Source organism: Ruditapes philippinarum, unplaced genomic scaffold, assembly GCF_026571515.1.
Source record: "Ruditapes philippinarum isolate M1 unplaced genomic scaffold, ASM2657151v2 ctg814_1_1_1_1, whole genome shotgun sequence".
NCBI lineage: Eukaryota > Metazoa > Mollusca > Bivalvia > Venerida > Veneridae > Ruditapes > Ruditapes philippinarum.
Window position 1 is genome coordinate 26,144 of NW_026853158.1, and position 20,672 is coordinate 46,815.

General features: G+C 32.3%; 2 protein-coding genes across 3 annotated transcripts in view; both read right to left on the minus strand.

The window, feature by feature from the left end:
• Window positions 1–9,130, minus strand: part of LOC132735419 (CD109 antigen-like) — a 31,638-nt gene extending 22,508 nt beyond the window's left edge. For both annotated transcript variants that reach the window (XM_060722365.1, XM_060722370.1), the window contains exons 1-10: window positions 9,112–9,130; window positions 8,288–8,399; window positions 7,739–7,899; window positions 7,345–7,370; window positions 6,661–6,829; window positions 5,690–5,760; window positions 2,374–2,511; window positions 1,600–1,639; window positions 1,282–1,366; window positions 238–352 (exon numbers count right to left, since the gene is read on the minus strand). In XM_060722365.1, the coding sequence (XP_060578348.1) occupies window positions 238–352; window positions 1,282–1,366; window positions 1,600–1,639; window positions 2,374–2,511; window positions 5,690–5,760; window positions 6,661–6,829; window positions 7,345–7,370; window positions 7,739–7,899; window positions 8,288–8,352 (870 nt within the window). In that variant the 5' untranslated portion in view covers window positions 8,353–8,399; window positions 9,112–9,130. The remainder of the gene's footprint in view (window positions 1–237; window positions 353–1,281; window positions 1,367–1,599; window positions 1,640–2,373; window positions 2,512–5,689; window positions 5,761–6,660; window positions 6,830–7,344; window positions 7,371–7,738; window positions 7,900–8,287; window positions 8,400–9,111) is intronic.
• Window positions 9,131–10,668: 1,538 nt separating this feature from the next.
• On the minus strand, window positions 10,669–18,725 carry LOC132735324 (uncharacterized). Its single transcript, XM_060722268.1, has 7 exons — window positions 18,429–18,725; window positions 17,839–17,926; window positions 16,679–16,800; window positions 13,993–14,077; window positions 13,539–13,660; window positions 12,404–12,530; window positions 10,669–11,842 (listed from the first exon to the last, which is right to left on the minus strand). The coding sequence occupies exons 1-7, from the start codon at window positions 18,596–18,598 to the stop codon at window positions 11,777–11,779; spliced, it is 780 nt and encodes a 259-aa protein (XP_060578251.1). The 5' UTR covers window positions 18,599–18,725; the 3' UTR covers window positions 10,669–11,776.
• Between the last annotated feature and the right edge of the window lie 1,947 nt (window positions 18,726–20,672).

Genomic DNA, 20,672 nt, shown 5'->3' on the forward strand with positions numbered 1-20,672 from the left:
TTCTTAATGGCTAAGAATTTATAGAAAATAAATTTCTAATTACCTCCCTTTATTTACATGAAATTTTAAATTCGGTAACATCTTTATAAATAATGCTCATTGGAACTTAAATTATTAACAAATCTTAATTTGAGCATCATATCTTTGAAATAAAACCATGAAAAAATGTGTTACAGGATCTTTAATGTACATACGATGTGTGAAACATAGACAAATCGGTCAAATATGTAAACTTACATCAAAAGCAGCCTCAACCATGACTTCATCTCCATGATATTTCCATGGCGTATTGCTGTAGTCAATGTCAGCATATAACTTTACTGTGCCTATTACAGGCTTACCATATGTGTATCTGTGATTAAAACGGACATTTTTTTGCATAAATAAAAAGACACATAGGTAAAAAAAGTGGTACAAATAAGAATAAAATAATCATAAGCATCAGCGTAAAATACGTTAAGCATCAGCATAAAAAACGTACAAGTACAACAGTGCAGAATGTACGGAATACCGTTAGGGCTATCGTAGTTATACTTTATAATCCATAGAATGACAGTGCGATTGTGCGATGACAATAACACGATAGTGCGATTGCGACAATACAATAACGCGATGACAACAGTACAATAATGCGACAATGCAATAGCGACAATGCGTTACCTCGATGGAGACGGCATTGTCGCACTTTCGCATTGTCGTATTATCGTACTGTCGTCATCGCGTTATCGCACTGTCGCTATCACACTATGGCAATGTCGTCATCGCCCTGTCGCATCGGCGCCCGCTGGATTATAAAGTAAAACCACGATGGCACTAACAGTATTCCGTAAGAATGTCCTCTCTAATAAATACACAGATACAATTCTTCTTTCTTCAACTCTATATTTAAGATTTCAAAAGGTTTGATAAAAATGGCGGCACACGATATAAAAATGAATATGAACACTAGAACTCTTAAATGGAGGGCTGTTGTAAAACTTTTTTGTAAAAGACGTGCATAAAACAACCGATGTCTGCCAATATGTACACTAGAATTCTTTAATGCAGGGCCGTTGTATAACTTTTTAAAAGACGTGCATAAAACAACCGATGTCTGTCAAATACGAAAGACTTGTGATGACATATTAACTTCATTTTTTACTAATTTCATCTTCGAGAATTAACCTTTAACTTCGTGAATTCAGGTTTCCAACATACGAAAATTCACAAGTTCACGATTTCATCTTCATGAGCTTGAAATGTCCACACAGGTCTTTCGTAGTCAAAGGTTTATGTACTTACTTTGCTTTAACAGTGCCGTGCATTTCCTTGTCCCTGGTTACGACAAAGGGAGGTAACTCTACGCTCACTTCGAACTTCGGTAGCACTGAAGTTAGTGGGGGAAATGACAGTTATAACAGCCGAGTTTTTTTCACATATATCTATCAAACTCAAATACCAAAAATCATGAAGATCATAGAATGACATGTTGTCATAAATGTTTTTCGTGTGTTTTAAGTCAAAATATGTGCAGTACCAGAAATTCCAAAATTATTCAGAGCTGAAGTATCTAATTTTCATTTCTTTACAAAAAAATTCGCTCTTTTTAAAATGTATTACCATATTTGTCGACGGTGAAAAACTTTTCTTCAAGTGCACTCTGAAATAAAGTATATCCATTTTATAAATGAAATCTTGAATACTCCGAAATAGGAAGTTTAAAATTTTCAAATAACGTTACAGGCTTGTAAAGTTTTCTGTACCGAATTTGTTCGTCGAGACAAGAACTATACTTTATGTTTGTTTTATACCAAATTTTTTTTTCGTGATTGATATTACACCAAATGTTTGTATTATACCAAATCTATTTTTGTCGTGGTTGAAAGTACACCAAATGCTTGTTTTATGCCAAATCGGTTTTTGTCGAGACTGACTGTAACCAAATGTTTGTTTTATACCAAATCTTTTTTGTCGAGGCTGAACTTATACCAAAAGTTCGCTTTATACCAAATCGTTTTTGTCGAGGCTGAATTTATATCAAAAGTTTTTTTTATACCAAAGGTTTTTCTTTGTCCAAATGTTTGTTTTATACCAAATCCTTTTTGTCGAAGCTAACATTATGCCAAATATTTGTTTTATACCACAGTTTTTTTATGTGGCTGAATTATACCAAATGTGTGTTTTATACCCAACGTTCATTTGTTGAGGCTGAAATTCAACCAAATGTTTGTTTAAAACCAAATGTGTTTTTGTCGTTGCTGAACTTACACCAAATAGTTGTTTTATACCAAATGTTAATTCGTCGAGGCTAAAGTTATACCAAACGTTTGTTTTATACCAAATGTTTATTTGTCGAGGCTGAAATAATTAAATGATAAATAATGAAATTTATACCGCATGTTTGTTTGTCCAGACTGAAATTTTCCATTTTCCTAGAACTGGTTCTGTGTCCATGACGAGGAAGTCTTCAACAACTCCCCATTGTGATTCCGATACATTTGTCATCTTTTTCATCATGTTCCCTTTAGGATCCTTTATAAAAATAATAGAAATAGAAAAAATAAGACCTAGTTATAAATGTATGACTTATTTTGTTTTGTTTTATTTTTCTTCATTCGTGCTCGAGTGAATTCGTACTCGAGTGTTTTAATGCTGTTGTTGAGTCTTTTTTTACTTTGGTGTTTTCATCTTAATTCTTCTAGTTTACGTCTTCGTCGTCGTCGATGGACAACCTCCTATTATCCTCGGTATTTACATTTGCTAATTTAATTACATCCTTTATGGATTTTGAACAGAACAAGTAATTCACGACAGATTTTTTTTTCAATCTAATTAATTTACCTTTTTTTCTAACGGTTTTATATATCCAGGAAGGGTTTTTGCTCTAAAAGACGTACAAGTATTACAGGTATTTAGTAAAATTATTAAACTACCTGTAAAACCATCTGTCCACAGGAAATACCGAACCTCGGAAAACGATGAAATCGTTAGAAAATTTTAAAAATTACCAATTAAAAAATTAATCGAGGGAAAATTTTTTTATATACAATTCAAGTATGGCTTTTTTTAGAAAAAGTGTAAAAGTCAAATGGAAAGGGAACGGGACAAGAATTATGTCAGTTTGATTTTAAGTGATTACACACAGTTTGCAAAATAGCCTTAACTTTATGTACAGTTGTTTGCAAAAAAAAATGAGCACACTAGTATGGAAAATCGATATTTTTGTCTATTTTTTCACGTCTGTTTATCGATTCCATTACATTCTTATGCTGATAATGTACTGTTTATATGATATTTATTCAAATATTCAGATTCAACAATGCATTTTCAGTGTTTATTACTGTTCTTTTCCAACGGGCAAATACAGAGATTTAATTTCCCATTTGATTGAAAATCACAATATGGATGAAATAAAGTGTGTGCAGGGTCGGAAGCAGGGTCGGGAGCAGGGTAGAACCATCAAAATTGACGATAAAAATATTTAAATGCATGTCTCAAGAGAGACCCATCTCTGAAAAGAAGGAGAAGAAAAAAACATATTTAGATGACATTAATAATAGGTTTTTACAGAAGAAACTTATCGAACACACTTAGTAAAATATTGGCCCGAGGGCTTATGCCGTCCAAGGCATGCCGATAATTTCGTCTTAACCTTTTACTGCATGAGCAGGGTTATTGCGAAAAAAAACCTGGTTTTCATTGATTAAAGCCTCTTTTACAAGTTCAAAACTGCTATGAAACTAAAAAAAAATGCTTCAATACTGCAATCAAAACTGGCACAAATATTGGCATGGACCGATTAGCCTGTGGAACAAACCTTCACTCAATTTTAAAATTTCCAGTTACAATGAACAACGGGGAGGGACGTCTCAAATATTGCCAAAAATCTCTTTTTTTTGCGTTGGTTTTTTCCCCATCAAAACTGATTTCAAGGCTGCAGCATACTTTCTCATATTGATGCAAATTAAAGTTTTCTAAGATTTTCGGCGTGATTACACGGTACGTTTAAATCGTACCTGAGGCCATTTTTAGCCCCCCCACAAGTCCCAAATCTTCTCGGCGATAAGAGGGGCTACTGTCCCACTTCAAACCCCCAAACAGAAGGGGCACCCCCCTGTGGCACCCCCTTGATGTACCTTTTTAATGGGGGGGGGGGGGGTGGCGCCGAAAAAGTGATCACTCTTTTTAACAACATTTCTCAAACTCAAAATTTCTAAATAGCGCATGTTTTACACTATTTGAGGCCTCAAAAGGGGTGGGGTGTAAAGCCTTCAAATATGATAAACAAGAAAAGGAAAGGAAAGGCGGCGTTCAATGAACGCAACCCCCCTACGACCCAGCAACACGAACCAGTGGCAAGGAGTCCAGGCGGACCCCAAACAAAAACAGGACAGCACAAGACAGCCCTAAAACACGCCTTTATGAGGTAAAAGGTAATAAGGAACATAACCTTCTTATTGCATCTGCTGCCCTTTATCATAATCTTATCAAAATCCATTATTCGATTTTTTGAGCTGTACCCGCTCGGCAGTCATACGGTAACTCATTGCTAATGACGTAAAACATTTCATGTGCAGACGGTCTGCCGTTGCTAGAGTGCAGGTACAAAATGACCGAAAGTTACCTTTATATGGATTTTTGGCATAGTAGGAAGTCGGTTGATAATAGATATTGGCACACTTGCTCAATACCATCTAATATTGACAATCTTGAGGCAGCATTAATGCACTTTGGATGCTTTTTTTACTATTTAAAGTAAGATATGCAATATTCATTAACAAATTCTGGAAAGGTTGATCCTTCGATAGCAACGAGAACTTTGTAAACACAGAAAATTGCTGAGTTCGTTCGACTGAGATTTTTCATGAGCAGGAATGAAAATCTGGATTATTTGCAGATGTTTCCAGTAAAGTACCTCCGAACTCTGCATATTCTGCACTTATAGTGTAAATAAGTATACACAATAAGAAATATTTAAAATTAAATGTGGTAAATACTTTGTGTTTACTACTTGCATTTACTCTTTATTGATAACCAATACTCATTACACTAAAAAGCAATACTCGTGACACCATCGGGCAACTCCAACGCAATACTCGGTACACTGACATGTGTATTTATTCTCAAAATGCACTGTCATCTGGGGTTCTATTGTTGATTGAACATTTACATCATAAACATTATCATCATTATCACATTTCACTCGATTCAAGTTTTTCTTTTAAAGAAGTAAATGCACAAAAACATCAAATTTGACTGATCCGAGCTCATTTATCACGTGAGCAAACAGACGGATTTTACCTCCTAATTACATTTCAAAGCTATTTCTCAACATTTTTTGGGTTTCAGCAACTAGAGAAATTATCGAAGTATTTGTTTTTCTATAAAATTTATATCAAACAAATTCCAAATGACTAAATATCGTCACTGAACTTACCTCCTTTCTCGTTCAAAGTCGCGAAATGGGATGAAAGTCCTCATAATATCGAGCAATATCCGGGGTACGGTATACCGCAGTGATTATCGTTATTTACATTATAAGTATTAATAATTTCATGATTAATTATCATCATCATCATCATATAATTGTCGACATATTTATTTATTTCATTTTTTTTATCTATTAATTTACCCTTTTTCTCTCTACACATCTTGAGTATCACCAGGAAGTTTTGTCTAAATTTTTAAACTGTCTACATAGAATACTTACGCTTATAGTAATATTAAAATCACCACTGTATACCATCATGTCCGAGGATATCCCGAACGTTCGGAAACGAACTGAAAACAAAGAAGAATGATTTCAAATATTGTCGATGAACAATGTATTACTTATCCATGGCTAAAAATTGTCTTTATAATATATCAATTGAATTAATTGGATCGATTTTTTAAAAAAAAGCTAAAGATGCCTCAAATGGAAATTGGGGAACGGGACAAGAACTTATTTTCAGTTTGTTTTCATTCTTTTTCTCTAAAGTGATTATTCCACCACACTGTTGCAAATCATTTGCTTTCTTAATTACCAAAAACTATGAAGTTGTTTGTTTAAAATTTAAATAACAATACACAAACAAGTCATATTAAACATTCCCTAAATAAATAGTTAATTATATTCAAACTGTTTCTGAAACGGGCCGTTTTCTTATGTTGTTATCGTGTATAGTCAAATCTATATGCATATGCTTTTCTTTTCAAATGGTATATATTTATATTGTTTGTATGGATTGACATATATGATAGATTATTGCTTTTATTTTCATATCTCCAAACTTTATACGTCGTTGTACTTTTATAGTGTATAAAAATTTACTCTTTTGCAAATTACCGTAACCATCTTTTTTAACTGTTGCTGTTTTGGCAATAAGAACAGTTATAGTGAGTTAATATTTAAATAGAGGTCAAAATACTATTTTGTTTACATTTAACTACTTAAATGACATAATTTTTTACTTTTATCGCTTCTTTTTTCAGGTAACAAGCATCTAACATTTCCCTAAAACCATTATTTAACCGTTACAAAATTCATATTTACCCTTTCTATAGAAGTAAAATTAAGGCCTAATGTATCTTTAAACTAAACTATATTTTTGTTATCTTAATAACTGATTCCCAACTAAAGATTTGATTCTTATGTATTGTTTATAGAAAATAAATCTGTCGTTCAAAACGTTCACTTACCCGTCTGCCCAGGTTTATAAATGCCTTTGTCCGTCTGTATGTGAATTGCAAATTTTTCAGGCATAGATCCGGAATCATAGTGGATAAGCCCGTGCTCTTGAAAATACACCCCACTTAACCCGTTGATGAGCACGGTGTATGTATACGGATCATCACCAGTGCTTGGTACCTTCGTAGGAAAAATAATTTAGTAGTCATTGATTCATAATTTAGCCGCGTCATGACAAAACCAACATAATGGGTTTGCGACCAGCATGGATCCAGACCAGCCTGTGCATCCGTGCCTTCTGATCAGGATTCGTGCTGTTCGCTTACAAGTAGTTCTATTACAAGAAGAGAAAATGATAGCGAACAACACGGATCTTGATCAGAATGCGCTGATCACAGGCTGGTCTGGATCCGCAAACACATTACGTTGGTTTTGTCATGACGCGGCTCATGCTTTATACTTTACTTCTTTTGATAAGACCTTCCTATTATACGTTCTTCAAATGATTATGCTATCCGCTAAATGAGGTGACCATTGCTTATCTTACGCCAATTTCGAAATTTACAGTTAAATTAGGTACATTTTAGAAAGAAGTTTTTTCTGTTGTGTGTTTTTTTTTGTTTCTTCTTCTTTTCTTCTTTTTTAAATACAATTTGAAGATTTTTTAACATTGGTTAGGAGGAAACGAACCGTACCTGTAGTTGAATTATTTCAGATTTTGCTGAAACGAAAATAAATGAATTGTACAACTCTATCACTATATAATTAATTTGTAATTGTCAAGTCTTTGTTATTCAGACAGTTGCTGCGTTTATACACGAGATTAAATCGCAAAAACTTTACCAAATGAAAATCAGTCACGTTTGAATTGCAGCATATTGCACAAAGATAACATTTCAAAGTATGACTTTTTTTCGTCGTCAATGAAAATGTAAAACGGTAAATAACATTTTTTTTTAATAAAATAATTAATATAGACCCGTGACAGCCCGTTTGAATAATTTGTTATATCACCAGTACTTCTTTTGTTAATAATTTCTCATTTAAACAAAGGGAGATAACAAAGGTAAAGAATAACTTTCCGCTTACCTCCCTGGAATGTATGCCTAACTGTTGCCACGCGATGGTGATCGTCACGTATGAGATCCACTTGAACCAAAATATCAACACCGGAAGTGTTATAGAAATTAAAAGTTAGCGGAAGAGATGCCCCAGGGGTATACTTATCTGGAAACACTATCCAGTGAGTCCTGTATAGAATGAAATAAAATGAATATAGTTCATTAAGATCAAAATGATCAATTATTCATTTCAACAGAAATATATTTATTTCTTCTATTTGAGTTCTAAGTCAGTCCTACAGATTATGTACAAGAAATAATTACGTGATTTGATTGGATTTTATGCGATCAACCGTTTGGCTTTTTTAAAGCTGTCTTAGATAAATAATTTAGCATCCCAAAATGCACTGCATGGTACAGCTTTACGACGTCTATTTTGTGTCAAAAAAGGTAACTTAACATTGTACTCTAACCAGTAAAAAGTTAATAATAATTATTCTCTGACGTATTAACTGTTGACATTACAATCAGCCGCATAATTATCATTCATATTTCAAAAATGTAATCTTATACATACCCAGTAACTTTTGTCGTTGCCATGGTAACATGGGCGGCCGCTAGGAGGCCAAATAATACTAGCATTATTGTACTCCTTTTTGTTTTATTTGTACACGATATATGTCTGCAAACTGTACGAAATGCGAGTACAAATTACTATACAATGATAAAAGTTACATATTATTATTAATCGGTTTATATGTTATTTATCACTGATATGAAATTAAGCAGTACTTTTTTTTCATTTTAATGTTGTGTTTTTTTGTATGTCGAAAGGTAACGAGGAGGAAAAGAAGGTACCACCTTCAAATATGTTTTTTTTAAGTTCAAGCCAATAAATCATAAGATATTGAAGTGTAAATTTGACGACATGACATTCGGCACGTTGTCTCTCTCAACAGATAGAACATACGATTAGACATCAAATGGTTTATCTTCAAATTCTGAATTATAAACATTTTAAAAATTTGTGTTCTTATATTTGACATGTCAAGGTGAAACTCCCATTGTATAACTTTTTTTGTCTTCTTTTCAATAAGAATAAAATTTGTTCGGGTGTGGTCGATGGGGGTTGATGTTGACATCATCAGGAAGAACGATGGTTCTCAAAGGAAGGACAAAGCTAAATGCATGATTATATGTTGAATGTTTTTCCAAACTTTTATATCTGTTTTTTATATTAAAATAGAATCATGATTCTATGTAACTCAGGCGTTTTTGTTTTTATTCATTATCACCTTACTTCCATAGACTTTAAACTGGTTAATTTAATGACATTAAAACAATTTAGATAACTTATAAAAACAAACAAATGTTGAAATCAATATCAAAGACTCTACTTACATTAGAACTATCCTTAGCTTATTTTTACTATGTTTCAATGCGCATTTGGCACTATAATCCCTCCTTTAAATACTTTTCAAAACGTCAGTACTGTGTTGACATTAAACTGAATTATTTCAAAATATCGGAAAGGTCACTTACATCCGTTTAACTATTGTCGGATTCCTTATCTATAAACATTTTTGGCCTACCTTTAATAAGGCTTGTTTCAGGACACGACATATCTTATCATTGTAACACAAGGATATAGCTATCTGTCTTTTACACTTACTACTGATGAACCTCCGTATTAAGTATGTCTACGTGGGTTAAAGTAGCATTTAAATCTGAAACCACCCCTTGCCATCCCTAGGGAATTAAGTGTTATATCATTAAGTCAGCATGTACAGATTCATATTGGAACACCTTAGTGGCTTTCTTAATAATGACGTGGCCTTGCACTAGTTCTGTGACACAACGGATGTTCTATCGTTCATACAGCTAATTAAGGGCGGTATTTGATTTATTGCGGAACTTCATTGTTATAATACTAGTATTAGTAGTAGGAGCTAGAGGCGTGACCTTGCTAGAGGGCATGATATATTGTGCATCTTTCAGACTCACGTTTTTACTCTGAGGCATCATTCCTCTCAAAAGACTTCAACACTTTCAAGAAAGTTTCAAAAAACCCCTCGTGCATTCAAAAATCATCGTCAGCATATAAGGTTACTGATTATGAACTGCATATTAAATTGTATACGTAAAGAGAAGTTGAACGCCTGGTTTACCAGGCGATATTAACAATGCAAGAAGAGAAGTATCTAGTAGCAAAGCTGGAAAGTCAAAATATAATCGTCAAAAGTTTCTGTTTCATTTAAAGCCTAACCAAATAAATAACCATCTTGTTATCTGATCAGCATAAAACAAATGGTTTAGCCAATTGAATTTATCAATGATAGGGATTACAAAAAGCATGATACTTTCAGACTGGTATGACTTGTTCATATATATATTTTTTAATAAAAAACTAAATTGTATTATGGAAATGAACTCCGAAATATTACCTTACTTGTAAAGGGAGAAAACTATTACTGGCATGAACATTATGATATTTCCGGTGTTGTCTCCCTTCTAATAAAAAAGTGCATTAATGAAATTACAAGATGTATGCAACCACAAAACAAACAAACATACACGCACGTACGCACTCTTTAAACTTGTATAAACACATTGTTCATGCGTCGTTCAAATTAAAGCTGTACAGATAAGCCAATGAATGCGGTTCATTTTTTGGAAATAAAAACAAAATTCAAAACTATTTTACACACCAATCCTGTAAAACAGACACATTTTTCTATGACGTTTATCGGTAACCTATTTTCTAGTGACCAAACCCATGAGCTAGATAATTATCAAATCTTGTCTGTGCTTAACTTTACAAGCATCAACAAAACCGACGCAATCCCAGCATAGAAAATAGAACAAAATTGTAAAAGAAAAATAATATTTAAGGTAAGATGGTTGTTTTGTAAATACAACTTTCTCTTAAATATCGATATTTTATAATAAACAATGGCATAAATTTGACTATATTTATGAACAACGACAATATATTTAACTACAAAAGCGAACGATGTCATATAATTGACTATAATTAGATGTGATATAATAGACTATAATAAGATGTCATATAATTGACAATAGTTATGGGCAGTGTCATATACTGTATTAGTGGATATTTATGTTTAACAAAAAAATTGCGTATGTTAAAAAGTGGACATTTTGCGGGCAAATATGATTTCTTAAATTTTATACTGTATATGATATCATTGTTTGTTTGATAAGACTTGATCACACAATTTTTGTCATATTCTAAAACATTATTTTGTTATATGAATAACCTACTGTGTTATTAACATATATTTTGTTTCATTAAAACACTTGTGATTTTTTAAGACCAAACATAAACAACAAGCAATGAGGAAAATTAATTTCAGTACCTGAACAGTCAAACTTATTTATGTAAGATGATGTAAAAATCATGTTTTCAAATTATAGAAGAAAGTTTGCGAAAAAAGAAATAATTTTTGCGCCATCATATATTTGCAAAAGATTTCGAATCGCGAAAAATCGCAAATATTTCCACGTCGCAAATTAACCACTTATACAGTAATTCATAACATGTAATTGACTATAATAATGAACCATGTCATAAAATTGATTATCATAATGAAAAATGTCATATAATTGACTATTATAATAATTGATGTCATATAATGTCAATTTATATTGTCATCTAATAATGAATTATGACGAATACTCGACTTAATTCAACAATAAATTAATGTAAGTGAATTTAATTTTTAATTTTTTTTTTGGCATTATATCTGGTACAATGCTAGAAAAAAACAGAATATCATTGCTCATAAAATAATGACATAACAATTTAAAACAAAAAAATAGTCTTTAAAAAGTCATGTGTTTGAGTGTTTTAGAGTTGTTTTTGCTTCACATAAACCTAATCTCTTATAATAATGTAAGTTTGTTTTGTCGGATTTCATTGCAAAATCTTAATGTTTATATGTATATAACAATAATATTAACAAAATAATCTTAATTTTTTCCAGTTAATTTTCTGTTATCTTCCTTTGATGAATAAGTCGCACAAATGAAGCGTTGAGACTGTTCAATTTATGTCATTATACTGGTATTTCTTTGGCAAACACTTGCTGAAGGTAAATCTAAATCCAAGCTGCAATATGAAAAAAGAAAATCAAATTCTATTAACAAATCTAAACCACTGAATCCTAATACATAAGACGTAGATGTTTCATAGTTTTCATTCACCGGTTAATTCATAGTGATTTTTCTGAGATATATGCTTTACAGAATCAAAGTTCTCCTGCATTCTGATATGTTTTTGATATTGTTGTTTGCATGAAATTAACAATGCTTTGTACATAAAACGGCATCTCACCGAGGCAATTAATTACATTTAATAACTATACGGGTCTTAGATGCGAGATTTTTATCTAGTTAGAGAAGAGGTCCGGGTTATACAATTTGATTGGAAATTTAGGATTATCACAAATACGCTAAATGCCGACCATTCTCCACCTAGGTTTCGAATGGAGAAGTTGTCATATAATTGTCGGGTAGAGTATTGCTTTATTGAGATACAGGCAAGTATTCGGAAGGTATCAGTTCGAATCCAGGTAAAGCTTCAAATGTGTGCCACAATGTGTAAAGCCGAGCAATATCGTTAAGGGCAAACACTGCAAAAGTCATGGTGTAGTGAAAATGTAAGACTTACAGTTATTAGACCAAATAAACCTTTCCACCTGTCTTTGTTCGGAACGAGATCGGTTCCAGTCGCTTTGTACTTTACTTTTTGGAATACAGTACCAACAGCAAAATACATTAACGCAATACATAAGCATCTGAAAGCATAATTGAAAAAAAAAGAATGCTAAAGTACAGTTATGAATAAAAATAATAATACGTACACAGCGTTACTTTAAAGAAGCTCAACTAATATCCAAAGGCCTAAATTATAAAATCTTAAATTGTTATACATGTATGTATCAACTAAGACGCTTATTACGAAAACATACAAAAAGACAATAAAGGAATTTACTGAGCATTAAATGGAAAAAAAATGATTTTATGCGATTTTTTTGCCCGATTTGAAATAAAGCATTAAAGCCTGGAGGTCACGATTAAAATGGTTAATCTGGTTTGAAAATATTATTGGTCCAGACCTGAAACAAATGATATAATATTTTTTGTAAAATACATGTATAATGACAGCCCCGTCATGTCAAAAACCTCAACAGAGGTCCTTTAAAATCGGGAGTAAAAATGCATATCTATATTTCTGTTTTATTTTAGTTATGCTGATTGGTAATTAACCAGTTCATATTGTAATATTAAATTACTAATTTGCATAAATACCGGATGCATTTGTTATACATTTGAAACATACCGTATGCATATATTTTTCTTTTGGATATTTTGCAAATATTCTGTGGGAAAAAAAATAGTAAGAAAATAAAAAAGCATACTCCCGGAATCAAACCGTTTAGACAAAAAGCCTTTTAAACGAGCGTTTCACAAATGATCCAAAGAATTGAATTAAAAAGTAAATGTGTTTATAAGAGCATAGGGTCTTGTCAAGACAAATGATCCAGATCAAAATACACGACTTTAATTCTTTTTTATCTTTTTTTTATTATTTCATCTTTTTTTTTTTAATTGACTCACAGAAGAAAATTCTCAAATGCATTGTAAGCTTTCTGTTAATAAAACGAGTGGGACAGTCTTCTAATATTCTGGGCAGTTGTTATATATTATCCTAAGACTTTTTTTATTATCAAGCATTGGTCCAGTTCAGCTTAACCCGACAACGAAGTAGATGAGCATAATGTCACTGATCGAAAATAACTTACACAATTATAAATACATAGCCGAAACCTAAACCACTTCCGGTGCCGGACTTTGGAACACAGTTGATCGGTCCCTTCTCGTTGCATAGTCCAGGACACGCGCAAACATGAGTGAGCTGGAAATTCTTCAAAACAAAAACAAAAAGCAATTATATTTTTTTGACTTTTATTGTTATTTTTGTTGTTTCGTTATTTCAATAGCCATAATTATTATCATTACACAAATAAATTAGATTGTTATATAATTCACACTTCATTCGAGTAACATGTAGAAGTACGATACATATCTGTTATTCATTTTTCAGTTTGATTGATTTTCAAAAAAAAAATAAGCATCAAATGTCAGAATATACTATTAAAACTAACAAAAATGATATACTTTTAACCTTTGGCATATAAAGCAGAAATGAATACATCTAAAACATTTCATAAAATAATAGAAAATGAGAAAACTTACGAAAAGGCCTACAGTTGATTGTCCTTGAGGTAAAAATACAGGATCACACGCGGCCGGATCACAGACCAACTCAACTTCAGATACCCTGTAAGATATATGTTCAATTAATTTTAAACCTTAAATTGTAACAAACGAAACTAACATATATAAAGATAGGCAACTGACAAATTTATAAAAGATAAAACTAACAATACAACAATACAGAACTGACAATATATGTATTGAAACAAAGCTGACAACATATGTAGATATTTGATATACATAATAACATATATGCATAGCTGACACATAAAACATAAATATATAGAAAGCTGATACACAGATGACATATACAGACAGCTAACAAATATAACGTAAATCGATAACTAATATATACTGAAAGAAAAAAGTTTAGCAAGTTCGTATAAAATATAATATTTTGATATGTTTATATTTCATTGAACAAAAACTCAATGACATACATCTTCAAGCTTTTAATTCCATTTGTAAATCGAAAACAGATATTGAATTCTCTGGATTCTGTCGAGGTCCACGGAGTCTGGCAGCGTGAAGTCTATTGCGCACTGTCCTGTCACAAATTCTAGTACCGGTAGAATTTCTGAGGTGATGAGCCAACCTGCGACTAGCATAGGAACTCGAGAACGGGACCGCAGATTGCGGCGTATATTTTCGATCTTGTAACGGTTTTTAAATACGTTTCTGCTACATCTAAATATCTTTTAGTATTATCCGAGTGTATGGACTCAAAAAATATATTATCAATTGAACCCAATCTGTCTCTTTTAAAATTGGTCAAATTTTACGGTATTATAAAAAAAGACAAGGAGTGACATCCGCCATTTGCCGCAACGTTTTCGGCATGAGTTTTTCCCCTTTGGCTACAATTGATTACTATTTTTTCAGAATTTTGTTCCCGTTATTTTTGTCAACTATCAGGTATCGTCCGGATATAACGTTAACGGTTTATTGTTTGTACACGTGTTGACATGTATAGGCGGCATTATAACGGGCGTATTCGTGTATTGATTTGTTAAAATGGAGAAAACAGACACTTTAGTAATATGGTCCAACTGATTTTGTCTAACTGAAAAAAGGAATATTTAAACATGATCCATAGATAAATATTTTAGGCACTCATCTCGTATTCATTACTAGAAAAATTAAAACAAAAATCAAGCATATCAAGGGGGGTAACTTACGCCGAACGTTGCGGCAAATGGCGGATGTCACTCCTTTTCTTTTTTCAATATACCGTATATTTGACTGATTTTTAAATTAGCAGATTATATTTAATTGAGATTAGATAATTAAAGACCACCCGCTCGCATAATATGAAAAGATATTCAAAGGTCGGACAAACAATATGTAAAGCCGGTACGGATTCGGATTTATGCGCCGCAATATGCGGTCCTGTTCCAGAGTTCCTATGGCGACTAGACATTCATCGATTTCGCCGTGACGTCACAACAATATAACGGTCTTCTGCAAACGTTGATTTTCGTGGTCTACCAGAACGTAGCATATCTTTTACATCCCCTGTGAGATGATATCTAGTTTTGAGACGACTATTAGTCGATTCGCTTACGTGAAATTGTCGTGCAACTTCCCGCGCGGTCATTCCAGCATTTAGCATGCCAATAGCCATATGACGTCCCATTGAATAATTTCCAAAATTAAATGTGGTTAATTTGTTTATGGTATAAGACTGACAAGGCTATATTACGTTTGGATTTTATACATGACAGATTTCGTGCTGCACGTGCTCTCCATGGTTTACCAGTTACTACACGTTTTGACGTATCATCACCATAGATGCGTAAAACTGTACAGGGAATCTATGGTATAGGTCAAGCTAGACATTATAACCGCATAAAACATGTATACATACATTGTCCCTAAATCTATATGTACCCCTACAGAACTTGCTAAACTTATTTCTTTCAGTATACATAAAACAAATAACATCGATAGCTGACAGACATATCATATACATATTGCTGACACATATAACATATATAGATAGCTGACACATATCAAAAAATAAAAAGCTGACACATAAAGCATATATATAGATTTCTTGCATGGCAGCCAGTGTAACATATTTATAAGATTCAACATAAAACATATCAAGATAGCTGACATATGTAATATATGTTATCGATATCTGACACATACAACGTATATAGATTACTTACACATATAACACTTATAAAAACTTACACATATAACATATCAATAGTTAACATATGTAACAATTATAGTCAGCTTTCATATATACCGTGTATAGAAAGCTGTAATAAATAACATAGATAGATAGCTTACACAAATATTTATAGATAACTTACACATATAACATATATAGATAGCTTACACATATAAAACTGTTAGATATAAATTGCTGACATTTATAACATATATGAATAATTTACAAAGATAGCATACCTAGATTGTTTACATACATAACGTATATAGATAGCCTATACATATAAACACTATAACATATATAATAAGCCAACACATGTAGCATGTTCAGATATTTGGCACCTATAACATAGATGTATATTTGTCACATATCATATAACAATTCAAAATAACAAACACATATCATAGTTTAGACAGATGTCTCACATAATATGTGGATAAATGACACATCTAAAATGTATAGAAAGTTGACAGAGTTACTTACATTATAAGGCTACCTCTGACCACATATGCGGCCGTTACACTCTCGGTTCCAGGATCGTACTTGAACAATGTTCTCCCGGGCTCCCCAATCACTGTTTGATAACCCTCTTCTTGCATGCACATCTTAAAATACACATGAATAAATGATGAATAAATGATAACATGCAGCGTTTAAAAAAACTAACCGGTGCAAGACCTGAAAAACTCAGCTAGCAAATTTCTTTGGAAAGTGTCTGTAAGATACTCTTTTTTTTTCAGAAATTCTAATAGGATTGGATTTTTTTTTCAATATAAATAAATTTGTGTGGGTTGATTAAAGGGGACGACTTTTGGGAAGCGTTCAAGCTCCGTGAAATCTCGCGAGGATTACATTAAAGGGACTCAACTGAGGTAGGATAGTATATAATAAGTGAGTGTTTTATGCAAATCATGATAAATATAAGATAAACAAAAATTTAAACCATCATTAACCCATTACTTCATGAGCATTTTGTGAAAAATGGCTGTTTTCATTGAAAAGTCTCCCGTTACAAGTTCAAATTGCTATAATACTATAAAAACTGCTTCAACACTAATCAAACTTGGCACAAATGTTGACTGGACCATTGCCCTTGAAACAACATGCTCAGGCTTAAATTTTCTGTTACCATGGCAACGAGGGGACATCTCAAAATTGCCAAAAAATCACTAGTTTGCGTTGATTTTTTCCATCAAAATTGATTTCAAAGTGCTGCAACTTCTCAATGGATTGAGATAGAGTCAAATGCTTTTTAGCGTTGGTTACACATTACCTTATGATCAATCTGGGGTCATTTACAGCCTCTCACAAGTCCAAAATTTTCTTGGCGATGAGGGGGACTCCGCCCCCCTTCAAACCCCCCAAACAGAAGGGGGCACATCCCCCTTCTGGCAACCCCCTGATGTATCTTTTGGTTGGGGGGCCGCGCCGAAAAAGAGGTCACTTTTTTAACAACATTTCTCAAACAAAAACAAGTGTTTGGGCCCTAAATAAGGCATTTTTTCATCATTTGAGACAACAAAAAGGGGGGGGTGAAAAAGGCGTTAAAAGGCGTGTATATGAAGTAATGGGTTAATATATATTGTATATAATGTAACATACATCATTAATTAGGATAAAATTGTGACGTTAAAAACCCTTACAGCGGCATTAACACATTTTCCTTCTGTAAAGGCATTGCACGCGCTGAATGAGTAAACATTACTATCTTGTCCTTGAACATCTTTGAATCTGAAATGATACTCAAAAAGTTCAAAAATGTCAAAGTACTCTTAGTCAGTGAAGAAGCATATTAAGCGTTTACATAATATTGACTGAAGTACTCCAAGTAGATCGAAATGAATGTACTGATAAATTAGAAATAGCCCTCTTGAATAAGATGATGTGGGTTTTTTCTTGTATATATATCAGCTAGTTTTAACTCTTTATCTATATAAATACTGAAGTGTAAGTGATGTTAATTCTTAATTAAAAAGCATGGCCTTATGCTTTACATAATCAAGGCTTTTCCATTCTATAGCAGTATCATATAAAGGCATCTGCCCATCTTGAATATTCTTTTAAAATCATAGTTTAGTTTTCCCCTAGAAATCAGGTAAAAATAAGTGTGTTTTTTTTCTTCCACTTTATCAAAAATCACATGTAATGTTTCACAAAATTTAATTAAATCTGTAATGTTGTGAAAAATGTGTGGACACTTCAAATATTTGATTTCAATAATTCAAATATTTACCTTGGTGTATTATCGGATGTCCCAAGACTTGTCAGATCAATAATTCCACTATCGTCAGAAAACTTGCACGAACACCCCTGTAAATCGTTCGGCAAACACTCTTTAGGTCCTTCTGAATCAACACGAGAAACTCGTGCAAAAAGTATAAATAAACAAAGACACCACAGCATACTTGATAAGGAACAATAAAGTTCTTTAAAATTCTACATGTTAAAAGAATTGTTTAAATCTGATTTTTGCACAGGGTAAAATTTTACCAATATAAACAATTGCAGTTAATATAAATACAAGATTAGATTATTACGTCGATGATGGTTTTATCAGATTATCTATTTTTAGTTCGATATTGTAAGGTTAAATATAAGGTTAACATCACTGAAACCGAGGTCAATATTTATATGGATGTAATTGTTTATCTGTAAGATAGTAACTGATATGATTTTAAGCTTGACATTAATGTATAGTATAAGTTATAAACATTTGACAGTATATGGCGAGTTAAAGAAATGAATGTTTGCTATTATTAGGCTTTTAAACATAAGTGTTTCATAATACTGAAAGTTTTTAATGCTGCTTTTTTTTGTTGGTATTTAAATTGATTATAGTTTTTGATATATACTGCATGTAAACGCGTTGGTTCATATAACCGTGCCGCGTTTTATTTTTACAACATTATATAATTATGGCTCTTTCAATTTATGATAAAATCTCACTTTTTTCATAAATAGAAGTTTCTGTATTATAAATTCGTTATATTATTCCTAACAGGTTATATGACCGCATTTAAACGGGTTTTTTTTTGCAATATAACCCGAGCCGTTTATATAGAGCCATATAACCTGTCAAAAATCTTTATAACTAATAATATACATGAAAAAATTATATACGAAGAAATCTAATTTTTGCCTTTGAAAAGAAAGTGTGCAGCATCATAGATTTGTTATATAACTTCTTGACGGGTTATATGGCCATTTATAAACGATTGTTTGCAATATAACCCTCGCATGTTGTCTCGGGTTATATATTATATAAAACACCATTTATAAAGGCCATAAAACTTGTCAAAAACTTAATAATAATAATTAAACATGAAGCAACTGAGTGTTTTTTAAAATTAAATATAATTTCTTTTAAAACCCTTATATTAATTTTAATATAAATGGCTGATATTCTTAAAATTATAGTGCTGATTTTACAACACTTTGTCGCGTCAAATGGAAAGAATTGGCTTAATCGCCTGGTATGACTTGCGACCCAACGGTAAGCATTCGACAAGGCATGATTGATGCCTAGCTCAAAAACCAAGCGCAGAAGCAACATGAAAAATAACGCTGACTAATGTAACACGTGCGTTTGCAATGCCGATTGACAAAAGGCGATTACGATATTGTTTTGTATTGTCTAGCGACAACGGACGCACAAAAGTCACAAATCAGCCACCATAAAAAAATCGACATCCAAAGCTATAATGTATCGCGACGCGTCAAAATTGTGGCAAACAATCTAACTTCTAATTATCGGCATTGTTATTCCTAATGATTGTGTTTTTACCTTTTTTCTTAAAGACCTATTATGCCCCAAAAATGAGTTAACTCTTATTTTTTCAAAAGCTTTTTAGATTTGCTGTATTTTTATAGTTTCCAAAATGCTACATGTTTGCCAATAACCTGAACAATCTTTTTCTTCTGTTGCATATTGGCAATTATACAGTCATAGTGATTTTGTATTTTATATGGAAGTCAATAAACTTCTTTGTTTACATTGATACTTTTATGACATATTTTCAAATTAATCGCTACTCTCTTCAGATAATTAACATCCAACATGCACTAAACATAACACGCATGTTATAAAACTCGAGTTTTCCCTTTCCAAATAACTAAAATTCTATCTGTTTCTGATGCATAATGTGCCTTAAAAGTACACGACTTTTCAATCGATGACAATTTTCTTATGGAATCTAAAATCCTGCACTTACGAGCGCCTTTTATCATTGTTCACAAATATCGTGATGTGGGGGACATTCCTGTTGTCAGAAAGACAAAAAGTTATTTTTCACAATTTCATTTTTTCATTTTGTTTTCAAAATCAATTATATTTACTTCCAAAATTATTAGTTTTTCTACATGCTTGATAACGAGGTTTCTGCATTGTTCAGCGAACAAATTCAGGCATTCTTTACAAGTCAACAAATCCAGCTGGCATTTCATTCTGATCTTGGTTGAATGGCCTGACGCAACAATG

Coding starts and splice junctions, on each gene's coding strand:
- LOC132735324 (XM_060722268.1), bottom strand. CDS start 18,598: ATGCTGTGGTGTCTTTGTTTATTTATACTTTTTGCACGAGTTTCTCGT. Junction 16,801..17,838: donor GAAAATGTGTTAATGCCGCT/GTAAGGGTTTTT, acceptor GTGTATTTTAAG/ATGTGCATGCAAGAAGAGGG. Junction 12,531..13,538: donor GGCTATGTATTTATAATTGT/GTAAGTTATTTT, acceptor TTATGCTTTCAG/ATGCTTATGTATTGCGTTAA.